Genomic DNA, 27176 nt, shown 5'->3' on the forward strand with positions numbered 1-27176 from the left:
CGAAAGCTCTCACTGTCACATGCACAAGTATCCTAACTGATTGTTCCTTAAAAAAGGCCTACTTATGGACTTACAACAGGCCATTGTTCAGAAACAATGCTTAGGAAACATCTCATAATAAGGAAGCTTCGTGAAGCTAGCCCCTGGCTGCTTGGAATAACAATGGGCTAGTGGAGGCAGGCAGCAAATTTTTAAAAGTATTCAAAAATCGGAACAATCGATCATTGACTATTAATTCCATTTGACTGAACAATCCATGATTATTTTATTCTTGATCAATGTAGACTCCGAGTAATCCCTTATTTTTCCTGCGCGCGAGGGGATCTCATAATCTATGAACAATCAACTATTTATTCAACGAACCAATAGTCTCCTAGCCCTACGTATACGCAGCCGTTGTGTCGTCACGCAACGCTCCTACCCACATACAGGCGTTACGTGACGTCACAAAGAACGAACTGTCCAATCAAATCATAAATCACCGAAAAACAAAATATTTAATAGGCAAGTTGCTTGGACTTGTTTATTGCACATTCTATGAAGTCCATTATTACCAGTTTCAAGCGAGCGTTACAATACAAAGAAATGCCACGTACATTTTCCTTGCATTAAATGCTTCATTTAATAAACTTAAAGGTTACAACTATCATTTAATTTTTCTTTTAAAGATAAGAATACATAGCCATAATCATTGGGACAGAAAGGGAAGGCTCTATGTTTCCTACATGAGCTTGTGTGGTCAAGCACTTCAGGGGTAGGGGCTAGTGAAGCCAGTCTCAAACAATTCATAAAGAGAAAACACTGCAAAAGGAGGCCTTAAATTATCATAAAATTTGGTGAACTTTTGCTTTGAATTTCTCCAAGAATTATTAATAGTTTGAGAAGCTATATCAAACACTTGATATACACATTTAATGTGTTTATAAATGTCATGTACACTTACTGATGAAATAATAAAGATGCTTCAGATTTTTAGGCTAATTTTCACCACACACTTGTATATTGTAAGAATGTTTCATCTCATTTCAAAATACCCTCCCCCCCCCCTCCTCAGCTGCACCTTGCTTTTTCAACCTACTTCTAAGTGTTTGGAATTCAAGTGAAACAATCTTCCATGTGTGTGATATACTTGCTTCACTAGTTGCTGCCCAGATATGAATGGCCTTGCAGGCAATTGTCAGACAGGCTTACATTTTCCCCAACAAGACACAATGCAACACTGCATGTAAAAAAGTCACAGTGTGTCCACATGATTTGAATAATTATTTTCAGGCATTGGCAATTGCTGGCCAAGTTATATGCAATGTTGCAATGTGTCCAGGGCTTAAAGGCACTTTTAAACCACCAATCTGACCTAATTACAAAACAAAAAAATCATTTTTTTTAACGGGAGGGGGGGGGGGGGGGGAGGAGGACTTTATAATGACAGCAGTAATGTCTCTTTGATAAATAATATTAACCCACATAGCCTCTTTGATGCAAATTAATTTACATGTAATTGCAATTAGAAAAATCGACATGGTTTGCATGATCTGTACATGTTATGCATTTGCCAGGCCAGCTGTGGTATTTTACAATGCAAAATTTATGCGCCATTATTGCATATTTTTTATAGATATATATTTATAAAAGCTCATCAAAATGTTGGAAATGAAAGTTTTCACAAAGCCACATATGAGACCAGTCTCATATGAGAATGCATGGAACAAACGGTGTGAATCAGAAAAAATAACAGGCATTATCATCAACTATTATGTTTTTGCTGATACTCAACAAATGTGACCAGCCCCTGTTCAGGGCTGTCTGTAAACAATGGCCTACCCAAATCACATAGAATAAAGAACAGACAAAACAAAATACAGTGGAACCTCGATTTAATGCCTTTTAAAATGAATGGAACAGAACCTCGATAATTATAACAAACCAATATTTATTTCCCTAGTCCCGTGGCACTTCATTAAATTGAGGTTCCTTAAAAATAAAAATTAAAAAGAAAAAAAAAAAAAAAAAAAACAAGCAGAAAGAAAAGCTATGACCCTGCTGAGATTCAAATGTGGGCCTTTAGGAGTGAAATCATATTACATACCCACTTGTCTTTAACAATGTCAAAGTCTTAAAAATTAAGTACGGTCAACTCTCGTCTTGCGGATACCTCGCTATAATTATTTAGGGACACCCCGATAATACGGACAGCAGTTAAATCCCTGGCAAAAATAAATTACAGACGTTTGACTGAAATAATTCCCGCTATTACGGACTCTTGCTATTAGGACACTAACTCGTGGTCCCAAGGGTGTCTGCAATAAAGGGAGTTGACTGTATTTATAGTAACAGATGTCACTGAACATCTGGCAAACAAGAACATAAACAAGAAGTTTGCAACATAAGGCATGCTGACACAACCCAAAAATGGAATACAACCTATAAGTATTATTAGAACTCATTCTCACTGGCATTACCATTTGTTCAATGCATTTCTGCTCCAAAGAGAACCAAACAAAGAACCAACATTAGCCATATTCACATTGCAATACATATGTACAGTGTACACAGGAAAATGGCAAGTCTAATCAATGAGCTGCAGAACTTAAGAGCAAACTAAGAAAGATGAGCAGCAACTCATCAAAATACATGGCAATACTATAATGGCATGTACCTTTAAAATACCAATGGTTAAGAACTGTGTTTGGCAGAAAATATCCATACCTCCTCAAGAGAGGGTCATTGGTAAATGCACCACAGCTGTGGCCGTCTCAAAGTTAGAGTTGTTACACTCAAAAGTTAGAGTTGTTACAGGAAAGAATGGGGTCTATTGAACAGCAAAAAAGAAATTTAAGTCTAACTTCCATAAGAAGGATATGGATATTTTCTCGAACAATACATTACAGATATATTTTATTACATTACAATTTTGTGTCCAGAACAACCAACAGATACGACGACTACTGATCATGGAAATAATTATTACCCTTTCAATCCACTCCGAAAGTCAAAGCATGCCTCATGAAAGAAGGTTTTTAACTATCATGCCTGTGGACAAAGTCTAGTGGGTGAAAGCTATTGAGCAGTACTTTGCTGTGGTCCTGTTTTCATTACGCTGTAGATGTTTATGAAGGTAATCCTCAAGTGCGCATGAGAATTCAAAGGAAACTACTGAGTGATACTTCTTTGTGGAGTTATTGTTTATTTGTTTTGTACAGTAAGTGAAACTTGGGTTGTTTTCTTTTTTCAATGTTTTGAACTTGCAACACAAAAACAAAGTCTATGTAAAGTGCATAGCTATTTTCAGTAGATAGTACTGCTGATCTATCTGGGCGAGTAAAGGGCGATTTACACGGTACGACTTTGTTGCATGCGACAAGCTTACGACAGGCCTACAAAACGAATTGTTTTGTGTGAATCAAACCTACAACTCGCTTACGACTGTCGTGTACGACAATTGTAGGTATAGGCAATGTTGAATTACGAGAGTTGTGTGTGATTTTTGCATGACGAGAGCAGAGCGCACTCCAGAACATGCGACAGGCATAAGCAAAAGTTGCACCGTCTAAATCGGCCTTAAGAGACATAATTACGAAAAACAAGGACAACACTTTTCTAAGCAGGCGTTTTGTAACATTACAGTACTGGCATAAAAATCAGTGTGAGACAGCTACAAGTTACTATCTTGAATTGTGTGCAAACTGGACAAGAGGTCTTGTTTAACACATAAGGTATGTATATTAGGTACATGTATACTCAAAGCCATTTTTCCTTACATTCACATGCATATTCTGACTCAAAACAAAATTAATACAGCAACTGAGAAAGTAAAATAATGATTGTTATAAAACACTGACAGACTGTGAACCAAATCAAAGAAAAAAAATGTGACCAGAGAAATTATTGCCATAAATGTTACTAGCTAGCACAACATATGTACATCTTGAATACTATTTTGTTACTGCCCTCTCCTCCTGTTTATTTCCAACTTTGTTACCATTCTCCTATCAAAGAAAAAATAAAAAAAAACCAGTTACAATCTGTTACATGTATATTGCAGTGCTACACCTATAATTGCGTTCAGAGTTGAGATTGTATGGGACAATCAATCAACCAACAAATGAATGAATGGATCTTGGGACGAGTATCTGGCATACCCAGCAGATTTTGCAGGGGCGGATGACATCATCACCAACTTGGCAAAGGAGAGAGAGCCTGGGGTCGAGATCATTGAACGCCCTCCCTTATATTTGATTGTTACTAGTTTATTTTCTGAAACAGTTATCGCAGAGTGCCTCGGTGCTGTGTTAGGATACACAGAAAAAAGCTTCCTTGGGACTCAGAGGTAAGGATACATATTTTTTCTAGCACAACACATTAGTACACTGTAGTAACTGAAGGGCTGCAAGCATAGCTGTTACACTGATTTTTCCTTTTCTTCAGAAGTGCCTGAATTTTTGCACGCAGCCTTAACAATTTAATAAAACAATATCACTCCTTTTTTTACTCCAAAGCATCTGTTGTTCCACATTGTTGCTTTTTTATTTTGCTGGACAACAAGAAACAACATCAACTTGATATTTTGGCCTCATTTTCTCAAAAACCAAATATAAACCAGCAGAAGAAAAGCACAGTGACATTCCCTGACTTACTTGAAAGCCACATGCAAAACTTTTGTACTTTTAAACAAAACGAAAAATTAGCCTAAAATTTGATGCAATACAGTTCTGCTCACAGCTGTTCAGTTCATTTCAAGGCAGAGATGCATGCACTTCTATAACAGTTACAACAGAGAGCCTACACAGAGTGCCTACAGATGCCATGTCACTTTACCTGTGTCTTGTTGTTTGCTGTCTTCTTCCCTAAACTTTCTTGCTTTTCTAAAAGGTGAAAAAAGAAACAAAAGATGTAAGTCTTAATAGTTGAGCTATGGGTGTTGTGTATTTCTTAATTCCACAGCCAAACTACATAACGTTCATAGCCGTATATACAGAAAGAAAGACATGAATACAAGCTGCAGACTAGGATGATTTTCTCAAGCCATGACATTTTCACTATTCTACCGTTGGCCAGAGTGGGACCCTGAGTAATAATAAATTAAACATGGTTCAAACTTTGGAGTTTTTGGTTGAAATTCTCATGTACACGCTGTATGTCTATTCACTAGACAGTAAGCAGTGCCCTGGGTGCTTCATGTTACAGAAACCACATTAAGCTCTGGCCACATGTGCCAGCTGTTACTCACATGACTACACCCCTTATTCAGGTTTATAGTTGTTTTTTAACTACTGTGACAATATTATGGATGACTAAGTGGGTACACTTACTTCTAAATATGGCCCTCTCATTCTTGTCAAAGTACCAAAGTGTAATAGCATACCTGACAGTAAAGGAAAAATGTGAGTATTTTGTTTGTTATTCATTCAGTAGCAAAGATCACAAGGAAAACAGGAAACAAAGGTATACATGTGGTTAAACCATGAATCAACATACAGTTCTTACATTTTACGTTTCAGGCTGGATCAAAGCATGTGATGTGGCCATTCAAACGAAAGCTACTGCAGTGAACAGTACTTTCCTGGGTTGCTGTTTATGTTGCTATACAAGGTGATTCTAACTTTTGGGTCTGTGGATAAAATCCTGAAGTGTGATCATTCAAATGAAAGCTATTGAGCAGTACTTTCCTGTGGTGCTGTTTATTATGCTGTACAAGGTGGTTCTAACTTTTGAGTCTGTGAATAAAATCCTAAAGTGTGACCATTCAAATGAAAGCTGCTGAGCAGTACTTTCCTGTGGTGCTGTTTATTATTCTTTACAAGACTGTTCTAAACTTTTGAATCTGTGAATATTATCCAAAAGTGAGACCATTCTATTGAAAGCTACTGAGGAGTTCTTTCTACAATTTACATTCTTAAAATTTATGTACAGTATGTAGCTAGTCTCTTGATGATTTGGAAAATGAATACTGATTCTTTTCTTGTTTGGAACTTGGAGCATTTAATTTACCTCACGTCATGAGATGGTTCTACTTCATGAGGATTTCTGCGATCGGACCAAAACAACAACAGTCTGTCCAGAATAGGCAAAATACGAACTGCCTCTTCACCACCACCAGGATAAAGCTTCAATATACCTCCTTTCTGCAAAAATAAACAATAATGTATGTTTCAACACTGTGTCACACCAATCCTAGATGGAGCTGCATGGTTACCCAACAGTATACCTGAATATATATCTTTATTCCATTTGTGCTACTTCGCGATTATTTCAACTCGCTCAACTTTTACAAAAATGGTGAACTATCCAGGAACCAAATTGGTAGGAGTACAAGTTAAGAAAGAAAATGAAAAATTCAGCGTTGTGTGTCGTCACTTTCTCCACAAAACCTTAAATGTGGTCATTTCATGTTGTTGTTTGCAGAGGACAGCAAAGAAATGTACGAAAATGTTAAACGCACGTGCAGAGAGATCCTTTTTGCTCATTAAACCTATTGTTTTACAGCGTTGTCGTTGCCGTCGTTGTTGCTAATAAGCTCCCTAATATTGAAATTCCACAACTTTAATTTCCAGGATTTCCAGGCAATGTACAAAACCCTGGAAGGATAAAGTGGGTCGAAGCTCCATCTACATGGTACCAGATGAGATTCAATTTGGATGCACAGCAAAATTTGCAAAGAACGGCCTTGTAACACTGTCACATGTATTGACACTGTAGCTACTTAATTCAGAACACCCAAACTGTGCAAGTTTTATGCCTGCTCCAGAGGCAAGGTTAGAATAGTTTTGGATCTGTATCAGCTAGTGAACATGTTGAACTGGATTTACAGCACAAGGATTGGTGTAACCATGCACATTTGGTATGAATCAAAGATGCTCTGGTACAAAGCATGCAAAGAACTAAGTTTGATACCAATACACATTGGATCACTGTAAGTTTTAATTCTAAAGAAGCAGTGGTGAGAGCACTTGCCTCCTATTAATGTGGCCTGGGTTTGATTCCCGGACTCAACATCATAAGTGGGTTGAATTTGTAGTTGGTTCTCACCCTTGCTCTGAGAGGTATTTCTCCAGGTACTCTGGTTTTCCCCTCCCCTCAAAAACCAACATTTCCAAATTCCAAATTTGATCTGGATTATTGTCGAGCACTTTATCACAAGCTTTTGGATCAGGAGATTGTGCAAGCATTCCCCATGTTATCAAACTAAATTACTTTTTTCCCTATTGATGCAATGTGATGTAGCTTTAGAGGAATCAACTAACCTCTTCTGTCCACCCCGGGTTGAGGTAGTACAATGTTGTTATACACCGACCGTCCTGGCTTGGATTATCAACATGTCTTTTATATCCAGTGCCTTGTCCAGGGTAACATGCAACCATGGCCTGCTTTCATCAAAGAAAAAAGAACAACCATTTATCAGCAAAACATTTATATGATGGACAATTCAATTGGGATATACAGTAAGTTATGGAATGCAATGGTTTGTACTTAGTATATGCTGTGGTTAAAATCTTGGGTTAAAACAGTTACTACCATGCCTGTAAAGCAAAGGACAATATACATGTATATTCATGACACTGATCTACAGCAGAACCTTGCTAACTCAAACTCCCCTAGGGAAAAAAATTGAGCAAAGGGAAAGAAAAACTAGTTCGGGTTAGGGGGGAGTCTGAGTTAGCTGATAGTATTTAAATGACTTAAAAAATGGGGTCAAATCCTGGGGAAATCCAATTTTGTTTGAGTTAGAAGGGAGTTAAAGTTAGCTGGTACAGTGAATGACTGAAAAATAGGGTCAAATCCTGGGGAAGTCTGATTTTGTTCAAGTTAGAAAGGAGTTCAAGTTAGCAGTGTTCTACTGTAAATGTGTTAAATCCAAAGACAAATTTAAACCACAACATATTAGGGGTCTTGAGCAAAGACCACGACAACGCCAACGAAAATGAGACTCAAAACTTATATTTGCGTTTTCCTAATAAATTCACAATAATTCCTGCTCAGTTAGTTTGTGTAATGTGGCCGAACGCATTCATGTTCTACCTAAAACCTTGATTGTGGTGACATTTCACTTTGTTGTTTTGCAGAGGATGACAAAGAAGTGTAACAAAGATTATAACGCACGAGGAGAGCCAGTGTTTTGCTAATTAAAACTATTGTTTTCTGACGTTCCCATTGCTGTACTAGTCGTCGCCGCTTAAGGTCCCTATCATGCAGCTTTGAACCTCTTGTAAACAGACACATTTGGCACCGAGTGTAGGAGTATTAGAGAGGTCCCCTTGTGGAAGGTTAAAAATGCAGTGTTTGTATGTTGTTGACTGCATTTCCATGATCAAGTGCTCACCCTCAAACAAGCATCCTCCCTCACACATGTGATCCAACACAAGCTTGAGTGTATATTGCATACTCTTGCTATCCAACAACCTCATCAGCTTGACTGATATAAGGCGTCAAACAAATGGGGTGTACATGATCAAGTTGCGGTTGATTGATTAAGCACGCCCAAATTATAAAATCTCAAGTTTCATTTGCAAAATATTGCAAAACCCTATCTTTAAGCACCAACGAGAGAATAACTCAAGTGCTTTGATGAAACTTGAATGGTGGTACTATTAGCTTTCACTCCCTCTGATTATTCATGACAGATTGAAGATCGAAATCTAGCAAAAAAAAGGTCAGCCCTACACCAGCATTATCTATTATCAGAGATATTGTAGTGTAAACAGCAAATATTACAAGGCCAAGGCAAAATGTGTATTTTGAACTTCAATATTGCATCTCTGGTCAAGGTGAAACTGCCATAACATTTATCGTGCTTCAATCAAAAAGGATAACAAAGTATTCCAATTTTCTCAATCTCTCCAAATTAAGTTGTAGTTAAGTTCCTAAATTTCAGGGAAATGGACTGATCAAACAATCAATCAACCAACCAGCCAGCGCTCAGATCATGTGCTTAGTTTTTAGTTTTATTATTTTTTAGGTCACCAATAAATATGTATGAGAGGGAATGGAAATTCCACTTATAATAAAGCGACATAAACATGTAGACATAGAAAAATGAAACCGACTACAACAATACAACTTACTTAAACCATGCATTACACATAAAAATGTCTTGATGCTTCAACATGTTTATAATGACACTGTAGCTGTCTTAATGAAAGATGCATTTCAAGCTTCCTTTCCAAAAGCAGGGACAGTACGAGAAATTGTAATAGAATCTGGAGAGGATCCCCTTTCTAGTGCCTGCCACGCAGGGTGGGAATTGGTGGCTGAAGAACAGACGTTCCCACCATAGGTGACAGTGGTTTATACTAAGAAAGCTCTGTAAAGTAGCCTGGGGCAATTTTGCAGAAGAAGACTCCACTGCACTGAGCATTAAGGGTGTTAAAGGTCAAAGGACTTGAAATTTGCAGGATAATGTATGCACGGAAAATAAAATCCTGATTATTAATCTTGTAAAGAACAAGCAAACCTTGAACTCCGGAAACTGACCAATGCTTGCGCTTTTAAAAATTTACCAATCAGAGCGCATTATGCATAAACTTCTGAAGCACAACTGCTTTGTGTCCTATGACTTCTAACTGACGCATGTTTATGCCCAAACTGAACTTCTGAACATTGTTACATAACAAATTCACATTTGTTGTATAACAATGCCTGATGCATTGCTCAGTCTCATCTAACATCACTTTAATGTTGTTAAACATTGGCGAAAATGTCTAATCGAAAGTAAAACCACTGGCACAGACATATTGTATTTAAAATGACAGATACGCTCAGCTACATGGCAAGTTTTCAGCGCATTCATCCAACAACAAAAATTTTGGTATATGCCAAATGTTCTAACATTGTTGAGCCAACAAAATGTTGTACAACAATGCTTGAACATTTAGTCGTCCTTTATAACATATCATGTGACTTCTTTAAACCAATCACGATGGGAGTTATGACTGAAGAAGTCTAACTCTTTTTTTTTTAAGTACTAGAAAACAAAGATAAATTAGCTGTTTTGATGGTACTTTGTTAGAATTTGGTGCAATCACGTGTAGAAAATCAAGTACGTGATGCACCGCACGTCCCACAAGGACACCTCAACCGGTGATAAACAAACCTTACAATTGGTTACTGTTATATAATCTTATACGCCCTTTGAAAAGTGAGGCGGCGAAATTGTAGCTTTCCCTTTATTCAAATGAATGAGGCTTGACAACATCTTATCTGCATGGTACACATAAACTCCAGATTATCAATAAATCCACAATTAAGCTATGGGCTACATGTCCAAGCTTAGTTCTATGACAAATATGTGCCATACGTAAAATTAAAACAAGAGGGTAAGGGCATTCACTTTGCCAAAACCTGCAATGCAAATCAGACAAGAACGGCATGTTCAAAGTACATAAGACATGATTATCTCACCTTCGTTCTATGTTCAATTTCGTACTCTTCAATAAGTTCGTTGCACTTTCGTATCAATGCATTGACCGCGTTCATATGACATGAAATTGTTTCGCAGTTCTCCTCTTTTCCATCCACCCAAGTTATTTTATCGTCCCGTATTTTCTTGTTTAACGTACTGCCGTTACCACAAGAAGACACCAATTCACCATCAGTAAACTTTTGTCGCTGGTGTAGCAATTTCACTTCGCTAAGTATTCCCCTCGCAACGACATCGCCATGAAAGTTATCGATATAACAATAGCCTTGCTTTCTCAGTCTTTCAACAACAAATGTCGCCTGTTCCGAAATACCGTTTTGTACTAAGTCCATAACATCGTATCTGTCTACTCTAGATCCATTTAAATGCGTTTCTCGTCCCGTCGTTTGTCGTCCCAAGCATTTCCTCCGATGTAACTTCCAGTCTCTCTTCCGATGTTCGGTACAACAATACCTCGCAATTCTACAGTGGGTGCACGTTATAGAAGCCTCTTGATTGCACAAATCGCACATCATTTTTTGCCCAGAAGGAGTCAGGCAAGACATATGCAGTAAACCGCCTGCAAACGGAAAAATATCCATCAAACTTAGGTCAAACTCTATGTTACTTAATTCATGACACTCTCCTACCCGGCTCCAGACAGATCACGTGTACAGTCAGCCCTTTTTGACCACGTGACAACAACATAACCTTGACCAAAAACGTGACTTGCACCAAACAGTCTTCCGGTTTCACGCGAGTCTACACGAGAAGCACCTTAACTTGAGGAGGAATGTCGCCGTTTCAAGCTATATTAACTGCTTTCACGTTATGGACTGAGAGGAAAGAACAATCTGGACTATTCTTCTTGTAAATTTCTTTCTTTAAAACGTGATATGACAGAAATATTCAGCCCCAATCCAATCATTTCCGCAAAACTCGTACGGTCAAACATTTACATTTTCCCCCATGTAAACATGATCGCACAACAATCCGACAGTTGTCAAGAGTCACGCAAACTAAATCACGGTTCCCCTTACTTCCCCCTCAATAATTTCTATCTAGAATACCTTTGTAGTCTCAAATGTATCCTTTTAAACTGAATTTGAACGTTTTGTTGGATACTGAGTGTACCTAAGCCTCGGCGCATTCGCCGCTCCCAGCTTCGGATACTGTCATTTTCGTCACCACCCACGCGGGGACGACGCTTCGCAATAATTTATGCACAAGCACTTCGCATATATTTTAGAGTTAAATCCAGGAAATATGATTTTTGTTTGAGTTTTTCAGGTCTTCTTATGCTCCAGAATAATGTTGTTGGTAAAGTCAAAAAGTCTAAGGATAAAAATTCTCAACAAACAGTATTTAGAAACATAACTTCTTTTCATCAAATGAAAATATGAACAAACCAGCCTAACAGATCACGTAGACGAATAAATTACCGTCGAACGAGTGAACATTACCTGTATTACAAATCCTTCTAGAATCGACTACAAGCGGAAGAGAGAGAGGCCCTTGGGAATCACTTACCAATCTGGAAACAATGCGATTTGAGGCACTGAGAAATAGAAATAGCGACTGGAACTGAAAAAAAGTGTCTAAAAATTACATTTTGGAGCAATAGAGTTTTAGAGATTGAATGTTGAAGAATCGTTGGTCTATGAAATGGGCCTTGTTTATAGCTAATTCCTCATTCAAGACCAGCGATCCGTACTCGAAGGTTGTTTGTTTTCTTCTCTTATTCGATGGCTATTTGCAGGCTTCACGCTCGACCTCGTTCGGCCTGGTGTTCTAAAATTAGCCATTTTTCTAAAAATGATCCGCGTGTATCGCTTGAGAGGTGCATGCAACACTGCATGTCTCTGAGATATGCAGGGAACCGCAAAACAAATATGGCGTGGCATTCTTCCTGATTTGCGGGTCTTGGCAGGGATCTGCCAATTGCTAAGACTAGTATCACTTTGCTTATGCGGAAACCGAATACATTCAATATTTCTTCATTTTTTTCAAAGTTTCATTCACTTAAGGATATTGCTAAGTTTATATTTTGATAAATAAGTTTACATTCGAAAGCGTGTTGCTCATTAGTTCTCGGTGCTTTACCTGGCTAGCCGCTTTTCTAAGCATGACATATTCGGAATCCAAAAAAAGCGAAAAGATCCGTCATAGAAGCGGGTTTCCACCTTCGACGGCCACTTTTAACTGACCACTAAGCAGATCACACGAATACAACCGAAATTTTAATTCCTGTATGCATTCATCTCCGGCTCTAAGAGTTACATAACCCTTTCTAACTCCGAGAGGAACTGGGGCGAGTGATGAACATTTTCTCGTCAACCTCGTTCCCAGAATCCTCTCTCTTCCTCTTTGCTTGTCTAGTTTCTCGACTATGGCACGTAAAATTTGTGCGATTTACTGTGTCAGGAAAGGATTCGACAATTTAGCTTTGAAAATTTCCTCTCACCCCACCATAAGATTCCGAATTTAAACTCCTCCGAATAAAGCACGTCCAAAATTATAAGCCGCCCAAATGTGATACGCAAACGAGTCTGAAAACGAAATACAAACATTCACAAAATAATAAATTTAATCGGCTCCGTCCCTAAAATGCCCTCTGAACAAAAATAAGTCTAGTGCTTATATTATTGGCAATTTTATAATATCTTCAAAATCACTTAAAAAGCTAAGTTGTTTCGGTTTCTGCATACTTGAAGCCTTAACATAAGCGAAGGAACAACCGCAATTCAGTGTCCGATCGCGGTCGTCACTAACTTGAGCATTTTTTCGACAGGCCAGATAGAACGTCTTTCGTGTTATTGCACTGATTTGTGAAGGGTTTGGCTTAGTCTCAGTTGTTAGAGTTAAAATGTGTTCCTGAGTCCAAATAAACAAACGTTTGTCACACAGTTTTCTCGCGATGAAATCCTAACGAACTCGTAGTGCAATTCATAATGATGGCAAAGTAACCGTGCACTGAATTGACAAAACAGCGATTCACCTGCTTACTTCACGCTCTTTTAAATAATAAAGTGATGGGGAATTTGGTTATTTCACGTAGTTGTTTGTAAGGCAGACCTTAGATCTGATAGAAAGAAATTGTTGTTTGCTCCTAGCGGTCAACGTTTGCCACACCGAGTTGTTCAAGTCATCGTGAAATCAAACCGAAACTCGAAGTCTGCAATTCATAATGATTGCAAAGTAACAGAAAGCTAGTTCGATTCATTAGCTTACTTCTCGCTCTTTTAAATAAAAAAGTGATGGAGAATTTGGTCATTTCACGTAGTTGTTTTTAAGGCAGACCCGTTATATAATACTGAGAAAGAAATTGTTGTTTGCTCCTAGCGGTCAACGTCTGCCACACAGTTGTTCAGTTGAAGTCTTCGTCGTGAAATCAGATTAAAACTCGAAGTCTGGCAATTCCGACTGATTGCAAAGTAACAGAAAGCTAATTCGATTCATTAGCTTACTTCAAGTTCTTTTTAATAACATAGTGATCGAGAATTTGGACAATTACGTAGTTGTTTGAAAGGTATAGACCTTACTGAGATAGTAGAAAGAAATTGTTGTTTCTTTGCTCATGACACTGAAACGTTTGCACACAGCTGTTTCCTCGATCGTCGTGAAATCAGAACGAAACTCGTAGTCTGGCAATTCATACTGATTGCAAAGTAACAGAAAGTTTATTCGATTCTTTAGCTTACTTCACGCTCTTTTAAATAATAAAGTGACGGAGAATTTGGTCACTTCACGTAGGCGTTATAAAGGCAGCCCTTCGCAGATAGCAGAAAAAACTATTTCTTCAGTTGTTCCTTAGTCTTCGTCCTCATGTAGCAGTGCACAGCGAACCTAATTTTAGAGGCCATGAAGAATTAATAGTTTGGTTTTAACACACCTTTCTATTGCACCCAGACAGAGGCCATGGGTATTCCACGCGGAGCCGGCCAAAACTAAGAGGTGGAAGTTTCAGTTTTCCCAACATCGTCAGTTTTACTTTGAGCTCCATGATTAAAAAAAAAATTCTAGCATTGCTGATTCAGACCAAGGCTATCAAGAAGAAAGAATACTGTGTTATGCGATTCTAATTCGCTTAAATCTGTAGATGAGCTCCCAAAATTTGACCATCCAAAACGCTACTGTTTTAAAAGCAGTGTTTTTCTGTACCAGCTGTTGTTTAGATGCTTCAGTGTGGCGTTTGAGTCTGTGGATGAAATCTGAACGTCTCCAAAGTGTAGCCCAAATGAAAGCTGTCATTGCATCAAGGGTGTTGTTCATTGTGCTGTTCTAGGACTTCTTAACTTCTTGTGTCTGTGGGTGAAATCCTAAAGTTTGACCCTGATTCAAATGAACTGAGAAGCATACAGACTGGGTGGAAACCTGATAAATTCAAGAGACTACAAGGTGAGGCTTTCTTGGGCCATGCACTATATCAGAAATCGACTCCGAAACCCAAGACATTTGGCAAAACGTTTTGCAGGAAGTATAGTTTTTGAAAGATCATTTAGAAAAGAAGTTTCCTTTAGTACTGCTGAGCTTTTCTTAATCTTAAAACTCTGAGAATAAACCTCTAGTAAAAGGTATTCAGTAGAGTAATAACAGTACCAGAATTAGACTGCGTATATGACGGCTGGCGGATGAAATAGTCTGGTGACTTCTTTCACTGTACTCAAAGCTGTTCGCTTTTTACTATACGGGCTTGTTATTTTTTAGCAGCTCCTTCTTATGGTGCTGCTAAATTGATTTTCAAAATCTTACAGCAAGAACTATTTGGCTTTTTCATTTCTGGATTATGTAACAGATGCAGCAAAGCATTCTTAGCATTCGAACTAAGAGACGGAGATATGTCTCAGCCACAAACAGCTCTAAAAAAGTGTTGATTGCACGAAAAGTTAACCACGTGCTGGTTTCTTTATATCTTAGTTTGCAACGATGTTAGAGTGGAACCCAAGTCTACTTCGCTCCGATATCCCATACACAAGACGTTCACGAATTTACCTTGTAAACATCGTACGCATAGTGTCGGCGTAGCTGACCATTGTTTCTCACTAATCTAACCCTCCTCTCCCAGCAAGTTCCTTGCACTGTTCGTCTTTTTTTCTCTCCATCTTTGAATTCTTTTCGCTTGTCTATTGTACACTGCAAGATGCACCATCATAACTGTCTTTAAATATACGCCTGTCGAGTTCTTGTTTTGCTAAGTTTGATCACAGCTGCTCAACCGACGTTCGCCATCTTATTATTTTAGTTGCTCTCTCCTGATTTGTCAGTTTCTGTCACGTGGTGAGCTTAAAGGTCGCTACTGATAGCTATATATCGCAACACTGGCCAACGCCTTCGTACTCTCTGGAAATCGCGTTACAAGAGCTAATTGAACTTCAATTCTCAAGGAATCAAGCGAAGAGATAGGATATACCTCATGTCTTAACCAGAATAAAATTTTGATATTTTTTTGTTTGGCGAAGCTAGTAAATGTTTATGTTCAGTCATTGTAATAATCGGCGACTAGTCGCGAACAAACATAAACACCAAACCGAGACTAATTTGCGATCAACCAACGCGCACTGAATTATTTGCGTTTATTTGCGACATTGTTACCTGAAAAGACAGACTTAAGCTGATTATCTCCGTTATTCTCCGCACTTGATTGTGGACGCTGTATTTGATATCTTAAGGAGAAAGTAAAGTTTCATCAATGATCAGTTCCCGGAGAGTCGAAGTTTTTTGACGAAAAAGCCTGGAAATTACGAAAGAATACTTAAAAGATTTAACCTCAACTTGTGGGTAGGGATTTTTTTCTCTTTTTTCCTGCAAAGCGATGTTCCGCTTGCTTTTACGCACATTTGCTTTTCTAGTGTAAAGATAAATATTGACTTAGCGCAACTTGCTGTAACTTTTCGGTTTCGAGTAAACTGCGACTATTAAATAGAAAGCATTCAAAAAGCACTTTCATGAGATTGATTTTTCCAGTTAACTAGTATTTCATGCAATGAAATGTGGAGTTTGTAGTTTGTTTTTGTGGTTTCTTTGAAATGTTACAGTAAAAATGTGCTTGGATCGCTTTTCCGCGTTGTGTCTTTCAAGTGTTAGCTGAAATTCGTGAGAAGGGGCACGTCCAACTAAAGAATGAATTCGGGCATGACTTATCGAAATGAAAATTTAAAAATTCGTGGATAGATGGAAGATTTCAGGTGTTCAGATCTTTAGACCAGTAAACACATATACTGAAACTATTAAGATGAAGTCATACTGTTCCGTACAATCGTGCGCTCTCTCATGTAGAAGTGAGAGCGCATAGCTTGCTCACGCACCCACACAAAAACGTGACATTTTTTTTTACTCAACATTGTTTACAGTGATTTAACTTTGTCGTTGATGTCGCAAAAAGTTTCCTTCTTTTGCCAAAGGCCTCAGATCTTTTTCGATTCCAATCGTTCGGGTTTTTTTTTTCCTTTTTTCAGTTTTGTCACAAGAAACAAAGTCACGATTCACAAGCAAATACCTTGAACTAACTCAATTAGTAGAACAAAAACTATTAATGCTTAGCAGATTTTGAGCTCCAAATAGTATCAGCGGAAAATATAACGAAAGTTTTCTAGCATTTAATTTAGGTCCACTAAAGTTTTGCTCCATTCGAAGCTACAATTGAGGAATGTTAAGATTCTCAGTGAATTTTCATCCATCTTCGTCCCAAAACAGTCGACTATAACTAAACCGTTTTTCAGACTGTTTCAACCAAACAACCCACAATTCAGCTCATAAAAATCAGTCAAAACAGTTTTGTTGACAATTTGGTAGTGGTAACATTCAAAAACGTAAACAAAAACATTCAACAAGTAGACCTACCAGAGTTTATCCTTGATTGAAGAAAAAGTTGCGTCAAATACTGGCTTCGGCTAAAAATTCGTGGTGCTCCTAAAGTAATTCTTGAGTTATGAAGGCCCACGCTTGGCCTTCCCATGTTGTTCCTTTTAAATAATACTTTGGCATACATATGTTACTGTGAAAGAACTAAATCGGCCTTGCGATCGGTTCAGTTGTTTGTGACATGAAAAACGTCCATGAATTCACGACCTTAAGTAACACCGCGCGAGGGACTAGGAACTAGGCACGAACGTGACGTGACGGTGCGCACGAATCACCTCGTGGAAACTCAACGAACGTGAACTTTTCAAAACAAGTTGTAAATTAGCGGCCTTTTCATTTCCTTAAGCTCTCTTTTCATCGCACGGAATTGAGTAATAGCTTTGTATTAAAAAGTATTTGTAAAACGAGCATCCATTTAAGAAAACAGGCCATGAAAATACGTTTTTAGTTCATTTTCTAGTCATGTTTGGTTGTAATTGGAGTATATACACTAAGTTATCGTAGCTCTCGTTGTAAACATCATCGCAATTTCATTTTCATCGCACGGAATTGGAAAAAAGCTTTATTTTAAAAAGTATTTGAGTAAAATGGGCATCCGTTTAAGAAAACAGTTACGAAAATATGTTTTTAGTTCATTTTCTAGTCACATTTGGTGGCAAATGGAATATATGTATATAGTTATTGTACATGTACTTATCGTTGTAAACAACTGATAATATTAAACTTCAAATTTAAATTGAGAGGAGTCAAAGGTCGAAGGCAAGATAGTTCAATTATAAAGTTGTTGTTGATTTTAATTTAAGCTTGTAATTGCAGTTTATGTGAATAAATTGAGACAATTCCGGCTAAAAAACGCCGGAACTTTAGCGTATATATTGTATAAGATACGATTTTAATATTCATTACTGAGTCGAAAAACTTCGTTTGGTTGATAGATCTGACGGTTCGAAGCCGGTCAAAATTGTGTTTGATGTAAAACTGCATGGAATTACAGATGTAAATCTACTTTTCAAGAAGGCGCAAAGCTTTTACAACATGGAAAACGGAATCTACAGATGGCAATCCAGTGGACGTGTTACAAATACAGAACAGCGTGGTATAAACTTTAATACGCCCAAGTCGATAAGATGCCGTGAGCTAGACTAAAGCGAGTTGTTTTGACGCATGCCAAAAATCACGCTCGCTAAACTGATAGAGATCGTTTAGCTCCCTCGAGGGCATCGTTCTGAATTAACTGACAAATTATCAATATAATCTGAAGCAGTTAATGGTGGGTAAATATGCTTTGGTGGCACTGATGAAACTAAAAATTCATCGCAGAATTCGCCGATAAAGAAAAAGTTTAATTAAAAGAAGCAATTTTTAGCCGCTTCATGAACCCATGAACATGCTTACAAAAAAAGTATTGGTATAGTTGGTATATTTATTTAATGAGAAAAAGAAATTTTTGAGCCTGCAAATCTAAATCATGTAAATCTATTCCATTCTTTTTAATAAACCTCTTTGTTTTTCTTAAGGCCTGTTCATGCGTGCGATTTTTGTCCAATTTTTGTCACGCGCTAGTCGCGTCAAGTTGGAAACTGTCGCGTGTGTAAACAAGTTAGAGCGATTTCAGCGCATGTTTTTGTCGCGATTAAGCGCAGGTGTTTCGAACATGTTTGAAACTTGACGCAAACTAATAGAGTTTCCCAGTAAACGTACAGAGATATTGCACAGAAATCGCCCTTGTAATCGGGCCATTAGAATTATGTAATCATTGTAATCCAAGGTTGCGTTTCATTGGGACATACTCGACCTGATGTTACTAAACCTTCGGCCATTTTGATATGTTACGTTACCAGGCAAGAGAAACAACTTAGATTTTCAGTGTACAGTCGAACCCGTAAGCGTCACTGTAACAAGCGGTCACCTTCTGTTAAGCTGTCAGCGGCCAAAGAAGTTCCGAAAATTTCCCCCCTAAATTACTTAACTTACCAAGTCCCAACGAACTGTTTCTATTCTTTTGAACTGTTTTAAAAGGTAACTTTGTAAAAGGAAACCAGTCAAATATAGTAACAAATAGCGTGCCAGGCAATTGAATTTCTAACGACCGACTGAATACTGACTGTACGATCTTGGCGTTAATGTTTTATCAGTCCGTTTCTTTACCATGTTCTCCTTTGTCATACCATTTTATCGCTGCAGTTTCTTAACCAAGTGAGTGATTTTGTGAGCGCTTTTGTACATAAACTGCACACTAAGTTATCAAATGTTATATGAAATGTCGTTTTTATTGCGTTTGACGTGTATTCTTTGCAACCTGTACTAAGCGGTCGCTTAGCTTAGCCATTCCCCGAGGGTGACCACTTAATACAGGTTCGACTGTATTTCTTTTTCGTCTTTTTCAGAATACACAAAATTTGTCCCAAAATAGCGCACCCTAAAGATAAGATAACAATCAAAGTTGAATCAAAACGTTCGACTTTCAAGTCAGCGTCGGCAGTGCGAACGGTTTTTTTTTTTGCGTTGAAAATCTCCAAAGTCGCCGGTGTAAAAAACATAAGGTCGTGTGGAGTTTTTTCCTTCTTCCTTCTCCGTTTTACTCTCTTCCATCTCATTCTGAACTGACCATATCGGGGTACAAAAACAAACAACTGAAACCGTGTTTCCGTCGGTGTCATTTCACGAAAAGTGCTCAGGTTTAATCGCGCGCATGCTTATAATGGCCTGACCACCAGTGTCGCATAATTAAGCCCCTGGCTCCTGGACATCTTATTGTAATCGCTAGTCTGTGCTACATCAAAGAGTTTACCAGTATTAAAGGTGGCTCAAACTTTTCAACATACCATACCCGCTAAGCCAATCAAATGCCTGGAGTTGCATTACTCGCACAATGTTCCAGTTTTTAATAATTGCTGAATAACCTCCCAGCATTGTTCTGAATTTCTTGCGCGAGTTTTTTTTTTTTTCGCCAATTTGACGGAAATAAGGGGCGCTTTTTATTCGGCTAAACGTTCCAGGTGGAAGTTTTGTTAAATTTAGGTGCCGAATGGAACGGTATTTTCCTTTTAACCGGGCAACCGACTTGAAAACAAACCTGTGAACGAAACCGAAATAACACGTTTAAATTATATTTGAAGACTACTGGGCCCGAGTAAGAATTAATGGCTGAATGGAACGGGATTTTCTGGTTGTTCCGATGATCCAGAATGTTAGGACGTGACCTCACAAGGTAAACCCAAAATTTCGATATTTTGTTCCGGAAAATTTCTGTTTCAATGGACTTCCCACTCGGAATTTCCAGAATTTTTTTGTATTGGTGAATGTTTACCTTGGTAAATACCTACTAATCATTCGCCTCCACTTATACTAACCTCGGCAAGTGCATGTATTTGTGCCGCGTTCAAATGATTCAAGCCGATTTTGGAAAGTACTTTCATTTGGCGTTGTTAAATTCTTAGGGTTTTGTAGATTAATTCTGTTTCAGATTTATAGCTGTTGCTGTGTTTTGGCCAATTTGAACTGAAAGCAAAACAAACAATCAGTTTCACATATATCACTGATATCACGCTCGGCTCGGTGGAGTTTTAAAACAACCATAATGGCTTTCGAGTCTAATCTTTGATGGCTAATCTTACTCCACCCTTATGCCGGAAACAATTCGATTAATCGGCATTGCGCGGCTAGCGGAAATTGAGGCTATATCTACACTATACCGGTACAGCTCTTGTGCTGGCACCAAAAACATATCGGATAGGGCTTTTGTTCACACACAAAACGCCGATTTCGGATCGATTTCTGCGCCGGAGCGATGCTGCGCTGCTTCGGCCTTGAAGTGAATCGTCGCATATCGGATAGGTTTTCATGGCACTTTCTTGAGTAGTGTAAACAGAGAATCGAACCGAAACGGAAGTCAACAACGAGGAGCAAGGATTGGATTCTAGTGGAAAGATGACGGCAGTTTTGGGCCACTTCTGTTCACACCAGGCCGGAGTATTTTTCACCACGGCATAAAATGCTATCCAGCATAGTGTAGACATAGCCTGAACTGCTGACGGCGCAATTTTCGGAGCTTCTGAAGTTTTTAGAAGGAGTTTGCCGCAGTTGCCTAATACAACCTCATTATGAGTTGCAGTGTTCAAGAAAGCCCCCATGTTTATCGGGACAGAAAAAAAAAAAAACCTGCCTAAGAAGTATAAACCTCTCAGGTATACCCCCACAAAAGCCACAAAACGTTGTAATTTATCTACAACTAAAACCACTTCTAATAAGTACCGCATACCATAATTCAAGCCAACTCTCCAGGGGAACAACAAGCGGTGATTTATAAAATTCAATGAGAGTAGTTATGCTCTCCGGCACGCCTTGTTTGGCGGGTTTATCATATTCTGTTGAATTAGAGAAGATTTTTACAGCGGCAGCTGGCTTTTAAAACACAAACCTGGCCTCGATTGGTCAGTAAAACAATGTAAACTTTCAATGGACTTTATAGAGCTTGAGGCTTGTGTTTAATTAGCCAGTTTGTTTCACGGGAGGGGTTTAGAAGAACAATTTCCATCACGTTTTTTTCTATGGAACGGAACCGCAGAGATTCTGTGTTTTCACGTGTTGTGTTCGTGTTGTTCGAGTGGTGCGTGCGTACTGTGTTAAAAACCCGACTTATATTGGGCTTTTCCGTGCAAGTTCCCACGCCCAACAATAAACTCTTTCCGAAGTGACATCCTCAAAGTTTTGAAGTTGGACGCCAAATTGGCGCGATATAAAATAATAAGAGTTTACTGAAACAATCCGACTTCATGCAATTTACTGAATTTTTGCTGTTTTCTGACAACCTTCATGATGGTTTGAAAATAACGTGAGATATCTGTATGAGTGAAGAATAAATATCAAAAGATTAGTTGTCATTGTGATTTGTAAAGAGGGGGTTTCATACTTGGAAGCGATTTGGTCACGTTTTGAATTTTCTATACGGTTGTAAGCAAAGTCTTGAAGGTTGTCATTCAATCCAGTAACAAAGAACAAGTGTGAAATGGTTTTTCTTATTCGTAACGTCTACAAATCAAAGTGCAAACTGGAAAAACATTTTTGCTGTGACAAGGTGAAGCGGGACGACAAATTAGGGAGATTTAACCGCCAATTTTTCAGGAAGTACAATTTCGGACTATGGAAAAACAACGCTCAAATTTCATTTCGCGTGAAAACAATAACAAAAAGCACCTAATAGGAAAGCGCTGTTCAGTAGCTTTCATTTGAATGGTCACGTTTTAATTTGAATGTCATCCACAGACTCAAAAGCTGGAACCACGTTGTACAGCATAATAAGCAGTACCACAGGAAAGTACTGCTCAGAAGCATAAGACTAAGACAGGAGCCCTAGTCATTAGCTCCTGACTAAAATCGATAAAACATGTTGGCGGTAAAATTTATAGCAGAATTTAAAGTGTAAAGTTCGAGATGATAAGCCGACTATATCAGTTGAGAAGTTCTAATTATCAGCAACTGCTTGACTTAACGCCTGTTCCGAAAGTGAAATTTTAAAATTTTAAATATTGTCCTTTTTGATATTCTTTATACGTGAACGTATACACTGAAAGAATTGCTCTTATCAGCTTAAAAAACCCCTGAAACGTTGCATTCATATATTGTATAAAATGAATTTAAAGCCATGTTCAATAGATGGGACGCGGGACGTATTAAAGGTGTGTATTTCGCGATAAGCTAGTTGTCACGAAGGTCCGGCCAAATTTTCCGGGTATCTTTAGTGAAAACAACTCAATTTAACTCAGTACATTGTAAAATTTAGTCTTGAAATCGTGCACGCCGAAAGAAAAAAAAATGATTAATTGGATTTTAATTCTTGTCGGTTGTTAAATATTATAAGAACACAAGCGTACAAACCGGTGAGTTAAAATTGATACTGTGAAAATTTGTAATTACCTGGCCGAAGTGATGTCTTCAAAACTATGGTGAAGTTCCCTTCACATTTGACTCTCTAAAACGTATTTAAATTAAAACAGATTTTGAACGTACCATAAGGAAACTTGGCTTGAAGAAGGAGTTGGGTTAAGTGTTGTCTTCGCTTGAAAATTCGCTCCTCGAATGATAACGGAAGTGGGCGAAGAACTAAACTACGTCCTCTGGAATCAAAAACCCAGGGATTTTGCTTGACCATGTTGTTCCTTCTCAGCAATACCTTGGCATACATGCTGGTGTTTTGGTGAACTTTGTACTTTTGTGAGGATTGATCTCGGCTGTTTCTTCGGCTGACTGAACGATCGGCCATAATTTCACAGTTTATATCACTGATAGCCTGGGCTAGTTGCGGAGAGACTGGTAACGAGGTTAAACGGGACATGAGAAACTGCACGCCTGCTAGCGCGGGAAGCGCAACCAACCAGGCTGATAGAGTGTGAAACAAGGTCTCCTATTGTTATTATTGCTATTATTATTCGTGACTGTCAGTCATTCTACGCCCACGAAAAGCTCTATTATATTCCTGAGTCACCTTTATTAAATTCACAGAGAAGGAAATTGGTTTATACAACGCGTGACATTTTAATGCGGTCTACGAGAATGTTTCGTGGCAACTGACAACCTTGAATATATTCAGACGTTTTCTCTCTGATGTATTAATAGATTTGTCAGAACGCATCACCATGCATCCAGAGATATTGAATTCAAATTTAACGTGAACAATGAATGTAATTTATACGAAATTTTCACGTTTCTTTCTTGCTGTCTTTTAGCGGAGGATAAAGCGGGCTACAGAGCATGATTTGGGGAGGAAAGAGCTTCAACATTCAGAAGAACCTCACAAAACAAATCGAAACCGACAAATGTGAAACAGTGAATGTTTTGCTCTAGGTCAAATCGGGGTCGAAAAATAATCAAAACGTTTTTTTAAAAAAAAATCTTTAAATCTCCTAAGGCAATTCAGTGCGCCAAAGCCAAGAGTACAGAAACACTATCTTCTAGAGGATTCTCAAATCTATTCACTAAAACGATTAAGAACGTGTTAGCACTTTATCGAGTTACCGCACTCTTCGCAGAATCAAGCGAGAAGCATGTGAAGCTGCACGTTCTCAACGGTTGCACCGTATGTTGTTTTTCAAGTGACTTGACAATTTAATGGCCGGGTACCATGTGTTTGAAATAATACACAGAAAATCTTAAACTGTTTCTAAACAAAAATAGCTTTGCACCTGTTTTGTAAATTGGAAGAAAAATACCATAGAGTTGAGACCAAAGAACTGCATGACTTATCTATCATTCCCGGGGGGAGGCTTCTCGGAATTATGGATGGAGTGTTTGCCGCTCTGTGCTCTAAACCTTGATCCTATTTTACGACCAAATGGTAATTTTTCGATACCTTTTTTACACCTGGTCTCTAAAATGCATACCTAACTTGCAGACTTTCAGACCTAACGGCTAAAATTCAAGTCAAACCGGCTTAGATTTATACCCTTGAGGGTGGTAGCTTGGTAAGAAACTAGCTCCTCGTCTCCACCCCACCCCCCCCCCCCCTTCCTTCCTCCAGGAGTCGTGAGCTATCAATATCACTTATTACTCTGCTGTACGCGTTTCATATCAGGGAAAAAAAGCCATACGCATCTATCCAAAGTACAAAGTACATTTCTACCTTAAATTTAAGAAACGGTGTGAATTGAAGCGAGGTTGCGGTAAGCAGACATAATGCGTATGGTAAACACAGCGATCAGAGAAAGCTACCGCAAGGTTAAGTTTGTTTACTAAGGGAACAAAACTCATTTGGAAATTTGGCAAAGGGGAAAATGTGCCCAAAAGCCCCGAGGGGAGGGCCGGAGAATCGCCTTATATAAGCTATATGGGTATGCACTGCTTCAGAAGTAAGGGTGTCGGTCTGAAGTCTGAAAGCTGGTATAGATTTTAATGGCTGGTTTCTTACAAGTATCGAAAAACTAAATAAGTAAAATTAAATATTTTAGCTTGAAACAGGATCAGGGTTTGGTGGAGCGGGTGGCACAGCCCCAATGAAAACTCTGAGAAGGACTCTCCCCACCCCCCACCCCCCCTGCTCGCCTAGACTCTCCCTCCAACCCAAAAGCAGGAAGTTTCAGTTGTGCAGCAATTTAGAAAACTAATGTCGACAATAACAATAATTCTTTCTGTTTAGCCAAAGGCAGTTTACATCTGCTACCAAAATGCGTCCGGGCGTTTTTAAAAGTTTGACAATCGGTTAAAAAGGAGGCATTTACGATACGTTTTTGGATGCGGCGAGAATCTAATTGAGAATAATTGTAATGTACATATTTAATATTCAGTGATTCGACACAGGCATCGTCTCGGAACAAAGAAAAAATGATTTCTTCTATCAGGAGTCGAACCTAAGAACTTCCAATATTATTAGTTCGGATGCTCTACCACTGAGCTACAGGAGACTCGTAGGAGCTAAGGCCATTAAAGTAGATTCATGTGACAAACGTCCTGCATACTGGGGGTAAGGTTTGAATGTCAATGTGTTGCGTATCGGCGCAATGGAATAAATCTGATGGTATATTTTAAGCCTGGTGAATGAATGAGAATGATGTATTTTTCAGTAAGTGACACAGGCATACTCGGAAAAAGAAAATCCGAGTGCTTCTATCAGGAGTCGAACCTAAGACCGTCCGAATACTACTTCGGATGCTCTACCACTGAGCTACAAGAGACTCGTGGGAGCTAAGGTCATTAAACTAGGTTCATGGGGACAAACATCCTGCATACTGCTAGGATTTGAATCTAATTGTTTTGTTGAATGCTTACCGTGCGTTTCAGTGCTACTGAGCTTTCTTCCGCCGATCAAAATGCTTTCGCAGGATTTGGAAGAACTGTAATTTATGCAACTTGCAGTGGTGGTAAACAAGACATTCGTTGACATGCGCAGTGAAGCTCACCGTCGATTTACTAGAGCGAGGTATGGCAAGCATTTTATTGACAAAAACAAGGAATAGTTTATCACGAAGCTACAAGATATTTACTTGGTGAGGAGTTTCTGTCAGACCTCAGGAAAAGACGTTGAGACGGCTGAAGGAAGGAAACAAGCTGTTAACAATGTTGGGCTGCGGTTAATATTGTCAGCAATCAATTCAACAATTTCTGATTTTTGAAGGTCGTGCACTAGCTCACGGAAACCGGGATCAATAGCCTTTCTTTAGCCTGCTTAATATTCAAAACCAAAGAGGCGAAGAGCTTATTGAGAAAAGTGGCTGTAAACTACCACTAGAAACTCAGGGAAGCTGATATTTGAAGTCCTTGATTGGCTTTAAGATAACAAAGTTGAAGTCTTTTATGAATGTTTGCTCTAATATCAACGCAGGTGCAGAGCGCAAATAGGCACCAACAAATTGCGGATATTAATAAAGTGCGACTCAATGTCTTAGTCCACTGGTTCTTTTGTGGCCGACGCCGCAGTATGCCCTATTACAATTCATGTGGACTAACCCTTTTGTTTTAGCGTTGTACTTTGTTCTATATTTTCATGGAAATTGCACCACCATAGACTTCGCTAATGCACGGTGTATTTATTTCTCAGGGAACGGGTGGTTCCGTGCAGGCTAGGCTGCGGTAGAACCGCAGTTATTAATTTGTAGGAGAAACTTCAAACATTTCGTACAGATGATGATTTTAGCAATTAAAAGAAAAGCCGCATAAAAAAATATAACATCATAAGGCGAAACAAGTCCAGTTGAAATGAAAAGGAAAGGGTCCATCATAGCTGAATTTATAAAATTTGGAGGTGTCGAGCGTACCCTTGTAAGTGCTATAATCCCGATCGGGTGAGGGGGAGGGGGGGGGGGGAGCGTAACGCCTCAGAATTTTTCGTGAGGTGTGCGGTTCGGTTCTCTTAACCCTGACGCTATTTCAGACCACAAATTGTAATTTTTCAGTACCCTCCTTCAGACCCTCTTCTAACCCATTTTCAGCC

The 27176-nt window shown here is 38.7% G+C and overlaps 1 protein-coding gene across 8 annotated transcripts; it reads right to left on the bottom strand.

Annotated features, from left to right (window-relative positions):
- Window positions 1–597: 597 nt before the first annotated feature.
- On the bottom strand, window positions 598–26144 carry LOC146455042 (prolyl hydroxylase EGLN3-like). Of its 8 annotated transcripts, none has more exons than XM_085094757.1 (7): window positions 26015–26144; window positions 10396–10973; window positions 7242–7364; window positions 5989–6122; window positions 5310–5362; window positions 4816–4862; window positions 598–3986 (listed from the first exon to the last, which is right to left on the bottom strand). In XM_085094757.1, exons 1-7 carry the CDS (start codon window positions 26127–26129, stop codon window positions 3933–3935), a joined length of 1104 nt encoding a protein of 367 aa, XP_084950883.1. In that variant the 5' UTR covers window positions 26130–26144; the 3' UTR covers window positions 598–3932. The 8 variants fall into 8 exon arrangements, with proteins under 8 accessions (XP_084950883.1, XP_084950881.1, XP_084950879.1 ...); XM_085094755.1 differs by lacking the exon at window positions 26015–26144 and adding an exon at window positions 23264–23540 and having other exon boundaries at window positions 7242–7361; XM_085094753.1 differs by lacking the exon at window positions 26015–26144 and adding an exon at window positions 23264–23540.
- Between the last annotated feature and the right edge of the window lie 1032 nt (window positions 26145–27176).

Source organism: Pavona decussata, unplaced genomic scaffold (genome assembly GCF_977016875.1).
Source record: "Pavona decussata unplaced genomic scaffold, jaPavDecu1.1 SCAFFOLD_286, whole genome shotgun sequence".
In the NCBI taxonomy this organism is placed as follows: Eukaryota; Metazoa; Cnidaria; class Anthozoa; order Scleractinia; family Agariciidae; genus Pavona; species Pavona decussata.

Coding starts and splice junctions, on each gene's coding strand:
- LOC146455042 (XM_085094753.1), bottom strand. CDS start 23,516: ATGGCCGATCGTTCAGTCAGCCGAAGAAACAGCCGAGATCAATCCTCA. Junction 7,365..10,395: donor AAATTGAACATAGAACGAAG/GTGAGATAATCA, acceptor CTTTGATGAAAG/CAGGCCATGGTTGCATGTTA. Junction 3,987..4,815: donor CAGCAAACAACAAGACACAG/GTAAAGTGACAT, acceptor TTTCTTTGATAG/GAGAATGGTAACAAAGTTGG.